At 49.3% G+C, this 6,069-nt stretch overlaps 1 protein-coding gene across 1 annotated transcript in view; it reads left to right on the top strand.

Annotated features, from left to right (window-relative positions):
• P4HB (prolyl 4-hydroxylase subunit beta) overlaps positions 1-6,069 on the top strand; it is a 12,995-nt gene that overhangs the window by 3,900 nt on the left and 3,026 nt on the right. The window contains exons 3-8 of the mRNA XM_009644327.2: positions 22-228; positions 993-1,126; positions 1,348-1,485; positions 4,475-4,579; positions 4,864-4,989; positions 5,401-5,601. Coding sequence (XP_009642622.1) covers positions 22-228; positions 993-1,126; positions 1,348-1,485; positions 4,475-4,579; positions 4,864-4,989; positions 5,401-5,601 — 911 coding nt within the window. The remainder of the gene's footprint in view (positions 1-21; positions 229-992; positions 1,127-1,347; positions 1,486-4,474; positions 4,580-4,863; positions 4,990-5,400; positions 5,602-6,069) is intronic.

The following is a 6,069-nucleotide window of genomic DNA, read 5'->3' as shown; positions in this document are numbered from 1 at the left end:
TGCTGACGCCCTGTCCTGCAGACGCCCCGTGGTGCGGGCACTGCAAAGCGCTGGCGCCCGAGTATGCGAAGGCGGCGGCGAAGCTGAAGGCGGAGGGCTCGGAGATCCGGCTGGCCAAGGTGGATGCCACGGAGGAGTCGGAGCTGGCGCAGCAGTTCGGCGTGCGTGGCTACCCCACCATCAAGTTCTTCAAGAACGGGGACAAGGCTGCGCCCAAGGAGTACACAGGTGAGCTGGGGTGCCTGGCCCCGCTGCGCAGGTGCAGAGGGCAGCGACGTGGCGATGGGTCCTTGCGCCTGGCCCCACGCTCCTGCGCGTGCTGGTGTGGCTGGACAAGGTCCACTGTGACAGTGATCCTGGGAGCAGAGCATGAGGGGGAGCAGCGCTGCAGCGGGCATGCTTGGGGTGTCGAGGAACAAGTCTGCCTTTAACAGGCTTTCTCACCTAAAGCTGGGAAAATGCCTAATATGAGCCAAACCAGATGGAATTGTTTCTGCATAGGAAAGCAAAGCAACCCAAGCTTGATTTGTTGCTGAGCTTGACTTTAGTTGAGCAATGTAGCACCCAGAATTGAAAAAAATGCTTGGGTGGTTGGGTAAAGGGGTGAACACAAGGTGTGCAAGGAAGACCAAGGCACGCAGATAAACCAAGCTGCGTAGTGCTGGACGTTGAGGGTAACATCCAGACTACTGGTTTTGAAAGGAAAAGGTGATATATCTGTATGGAAAATGTTGGCAACTTGGTGAAGTGCCATATTGCTGGTCAAAGTCTAAGAATATGCTTGGGCTAGAAGCAAGAGAAGAATGGAATCTGGGGAGCCCCTTGTACCTTGACTTAACAGTTAGGGATTGGCTTAATTGCACTAGCAGTGAAAGGAAAAGAGTTGCGTAAACGATATCTCAATTCTTCCCGCCTATCTCAAAGCTTAGGGGTTGTGTGTTCTTAAACTTAGCCGGGGGAAAAAGCAAATCAGTGCTCTTATCTCTCTGTAGCTGGCAGAGAAGCGGATGATATTGTCAGCTGGCTGAAGAAACGCACTGGCCCGGCTGCAACCACCCTGACAGATGCTGCTGCAGCAGAGACATTGGTGGATTCCAGTGAAGTGGTCGTGATTGGTTTCTTTAAGGTAGAGTTTGTGCTTCTGTTTGCAAAGCTCTTGCGTATGCCTAGGGCCTTCCCTGCTTTCTGCCCCATGGGGACCTGACAGCTGGGGAGGGCTCTCTGTAAGTTGTGAAACATTCACTGTCCTGCCTTACTCGATCTTCCAGTTCTCTGGCTGGTAAGCCCTGAGATGTTTGTGCTTCAGCTTGGTGTGTCCTGTGTGAGACACCTTTCTTTATTCTCCAGGATTTGACATCAGAGGCTGCAAAGGAGTTCTTGTTGGCAGCAGAAGCTGTGGATGACATTCCTTTTGGGATTTCCTCCAGCACTGACGTCTTCACCAAGTACCAGCTTAGCAAGGATGGCGTGGTCCTCTTCAAGAAGGTACTGGCTGGTGCAAAGCATGAGTACCATGCTTCAGTCTCCTGCTGCTGCTTTACCTTTTTTTCTTATTAGTCAGCTTGAACTGAGGACAGCCCTGGATGAAACAGCAAAAGATCCTGTGCTGTCAGTCTGGCTGTTTCCAAGCCTCAGAGCCTGGAGGGAAGAAGAGCGGAGCCTGCAGCCCCTTCGCAGGGTGGCAGAGCCCTGGGTCCCTTTGTAGGGCACAGCTGGCAGCAGAGAAGCCCACAGAGGGCAACCTCATTGGTGTCTCAGCCTGGCGCTGCCCTCCTGAAGCTGCTGGGCTTTGGGTCCAAGCTGTTGCTTCACTCAACTTTCCTGTTTCTCAGATATCTGGCTGCAGTGCTGTAATGGTCAGCCCAATCTTTAAAATATCCATGGCTGTAACCAGTGAGGCCTCTCGTGCCCCTCCCTGAACTTCGAAGGTCTTAAACAGGATGGTAGCCAAGTTCTTGATGGCTTGCCATGATGCTCTGTGTTTGATTGTAAAAGCAACTTTGCTAAGCCAAACATACTGTGGTGACGTCTGCTGCAGTCAGTGGCTCTGTCCAAGAGCTGTTCTGTCTCTCGTGCTGCTGTGGGTCCTGTGGTGTAGTGCTTCCAGCAAAGTTCCTAAGAGGATTTGCAGTTCCAGCTGACTAGGCTGGGGTGGTTGGATTATGTGCAGAGGGATGCTTGCCATCTACAGAATCAGAAATAAACTTACTGATGCCTCTTACTATTAAAATCCAAGTTACTGGGATGAAATTCTAGGCGTGAGAAGACAAGCAGAGGTTCCTTAGACTTGGTGGTACTGCACGCATGGGTGTGGTGAGACAGGACTGAAAGCTGCTTTAGGTTCAGACTTACTAAATCTGTAATCTAATTAGTCATCGGCCTGACCATTTTGACCTAAGACAGGCTAAAGAGTTGAGTGAATTCTTACTTCATTCTTTCTTTGTTCAGCTACAATAGCATATTTCATTCCGCTGCACCTCTGGATCTGTAGTTATTTTTATGGTGCTAGAAGCTTGTAGAATTGAGTTCTCAGTCAGAGGTCCCTCAGATCAGTGTGGCTGAGGGTGAAAGAAAACTATCTGGCTAACGATTTCAAAATGCCAGGGCTTTGCAGCTAGAAAAGCTGGGGTGGGTGAAGGGAGCAGTATTTTGTTCCTGGCTGACCTGCTACCTGTATCTTGCTCCTCTTCCATGTATAGCTTTCTGCTTGTGATCTTTCTGCCTGCTCCATTTGTGGCTAGTGCAAGGCTGATGGAGCGTTTGCAGGGTTTTTTAACTTTTGTTCATGTCCCTTGGCAAACGCTGAAGTCCAAATAGAGATGCTCTTCTAAAGGTGACCATCCCTTTGGGGCTGTGGGGAGTACCAGCATCAGGCTCCGAGCAGGGCGACAGAAGTGGCTAGGCTACAGCTGGGGCTACCAGCCCTGACAAGTTACTGCCCTGGGTCTTGTTCAGTTACCTGTACGCTTTCTCATGCTTAGCACTCTATAGAACGGGCTTGTGCTGATCTGATCGGATATGCTGCCCTCTAACCCTTGAGGTCTGTGAGTTAAGGTTTCCTCAGCTGCTGAAGAACTGGGGCAATGACAGGACCAGTCTTTACCAGTACAGGAATTTTCAGGCTGTTTTCCAGAAATGTTGTCAGCTTGGGTATGTCTGGAATGAAAAGCAGTTCTGCACCTGGCAGCCTCTGTCCAGTGTGTTGGAAGTGGGAGGAACCTTGGTCTGAAGGGCTGTTCCTGAGCCACTGGCAGGCTGGGCTGCAGGAGTGCTCTGCGCTGTGTGGAAGGAAGAAAGTGCGATGCCTTCCAGCCTGTGAGCGTTGCCTCCTTATTCCTGCTTTGGTGCGGTGTCATGGTAGTGCTGTGAGAGCTCCCAAATGTGTCCACCCCAAACCAAGGTGGAAATGAACACCAATGGTAACAAATACTGGGGCGTAAGAACCACCTGGTTTATTTTACCAACAATTGTGGTTTTGGACTTGGGCTCAGCTTCCTGCAGTTAAGTGGGCCTAAGCTGAGAGGGTTTGTTGGCCAGTCATTCTCGTCTTATTCTTTCTGTGAGGTGTCCAGACTTGCAAAGACCCTCGAACAACTGCTCTGAAGGCGCTAAGGCCATGTTCAATCCTTTACAAAGTTAATTTCCAATGTTAAATGTTTTGCTCAGCTTTTCAGCTGAGACTGGTATGCTTCCTCTAATGGAAGGTTATCTGAGTCCACTCTCTTGCTTCTGCCAGTAACTCGAGCATTGCCCTGCCATGGGACTGCTGTGTTATCCTGCACATCCTCTCTCTAAGCCTGATGATCCTCTACAGCTGTTCCCTTTCCAGGCTGCCAGAGAGGGTTCTGAGAATCCTGGTCAGGGATACAGGTGATGTCCCAATACAAAAAGGGATCTGGCACCTCTAGTGTGATATGCAGGCTAAACATGTGCTGCTGTCTCTAACAATAGAGACTGAAACAGCCCCCCAGAGCTGAGTAAATTACCATTTACTTGCCGTGCCTGGTGGGCGTTGCTGTCAGACGTCTTCTGTAGCGCTGTCTGGTTAAAGTGTGTGCATCTGCGCTGACGTTGCTGATTCCTGCAGAGCAGAAAGCTGCCGGTGCTCTGGTAGCTTCTCACTGCTCTGCCTAATGCCTTCTAGAGAGCTGTAAGGCAGCCTCTTGGTGAGCTGTTTCTCAAAATGTTTCAGGATCGTGCAGAACAACACCAAGAGCTGGGCTGTCTTGTTGCTGCTCACCCTCACCTTTTGCTGCTGGGGTGATTTAAAGCTTTGCTTGCTGGGAAGATGAACACCTTGATCCAGATTTTACATGAACATGTGGTGACCTTGTTGAGAGATAGAAGTCTGCTCTGAACAAGTGCAGCTGAGATCCACTGGGGCAGTGACTCTGGTGTAAATGCATCTTATTTCTTGAAAGAGATTTCTATGGGATGTGGAAGTGTTCTAATGCAAGAATATCTGGTTTTGCAGTTTGATGAAGGCCGAAACAACTTTGAAGGGGATCTCACAAAAGATAATTTACTGAACTTCATCAAGTCTAATGCATTGCCTCTGGTCATAGAGTTCACTGAACAGGTAAGTCTTCAGGTGCTTGGTAAGGCCTCTTCCCATAGCTACTGCATGAATATAACAAAGCTTAAATTGTAGGTTGTGTGGTTGTGCTCTGTTTTGGAGCTGACACTAGTTTGGGGTTGTGGAGGAGTGTGAAAAGCACCTGGGAAAGGAGGCATAAGCTTGCTGTTCAAAGCAATTCTGTGGTATTAGGGGCTCCTGTGGTGTAGTCAGAATAGCAGAATGAAGCTGGCCTTGTCACTGATTTACCTCTTTTCTGAAAATAAAGTTTATTTTCTACTCCTCAGACTGCTCCTAAAATCTTTGGAGGAGAGATCAAGACTCATATTCTGCTGTTCCTACCAAAAAGTGTGTCTGACTATCAGGAGAAGCTGGACAACTTCAAGAGTGCAGCTGGAAACTTCAAAGGGAAGGTGAGACAGATTTCTTGGATTGTGAATTAAGTGACCACCTCCCACAGAGAAGCGCAGCCCTGTCTGTATCCCCCGAGCAGCTGCAGAGGGGGACTGGAAGCTAGTGCGCTCTGCCTGTGCCTCTTGACAAAAGTGGCTGAGGCGCTGTTGAAGGAATAGCATTTAACTCCTGACTTCCCTTCTTGCGGATGTAAATCTGGCTCTGCCTTGATCACCATCAGTGTCAGGTCTGCGTGTGCTGCTTGAATGGTTGTGGCTCCAACATTTGTGCTCTGGCAGGGTGCTCTCATATTGGGCTTGGAGAAGGAAGAGGGGCCAGTTCAGCCCCTACCTGTGCAAATGCACATGTGAAGTATCGAAAGCCAAGAGGTGCTCGTCCTCACCATATTTCCTCTGACTTTTCCTCCAAAGATCCTGTTCATCTTCATAGACAGCGACCACAGTGACAACCAGAGGATTTTGGAGTTTTTTGGCCTGAAGAAAGAAGAATGCCCAGCTGTGCGTCTGATCACACTGGAGGAAGAAATGACCAAATACAAACCTGAATCTGATGACCTCACAGCAGACAAGATCAAAGAGTTCTGTAATAAGTTCCTGGAGGGCAAGATCAAGGTAACAAAGATAAATGCTGGTGGTGGTAAACCCAATGCCTAACAAAGTCTTAAAAAAAGAATGCTCCCTGTGAGGAGTTGTGCAAGTCCTCCGGAGAAAATCCTTCCAGCTAACGTACAGAATATCTTGTGGGCTTTGTGCTGAGACATGAAAGGCAAAACTACTGGGGCATGAAGACTGTAGGAAAGCAAGCTCTGTACTGGCACCTGAGTAAGGTCAGACCCTGCTCTTCCTGCTGCTTATGGTAGCTGTGCTGTGTATCCAGCTGCTCTTTCTGCCAGCAGTCTGTGGGTCGTGTGAGCTTGTGTGGCATGGTTTAAAGAGCTTTCAGCTCTGGAGGTAGCCATGTGCAGCTTACTCCAGGAGTGACCCTTTAAGTAAACTTGGGGAATGGTACCGTCAGCGATATTGTTTCCTTCCTCCAGAGCTCAACTGCAGTTCTCTCTGCACAGGAGCACTTGTCATTCC

This window comes from Egretta garzetta, unplaced genomic scaffold, assembly GCF_000687185.1.
Source record: "Egretta garzetta isolate BGI_Z169 unplaced genomic scaffold, ASM68718v1 scaffold381, whole genome shotgun sequence".
NCBI classification, from domain to species: Eukaryota; Metazoa; Chordata; class Aves; order Pelecaniformes; family Ardeidae; genus Egretta; species Egretta garzetta.
The sequence above is the reverse complement of the archived record's forward strand: the minus strand, read 5'-3'. Positions and strand labels throughout refer to the sequence as shown.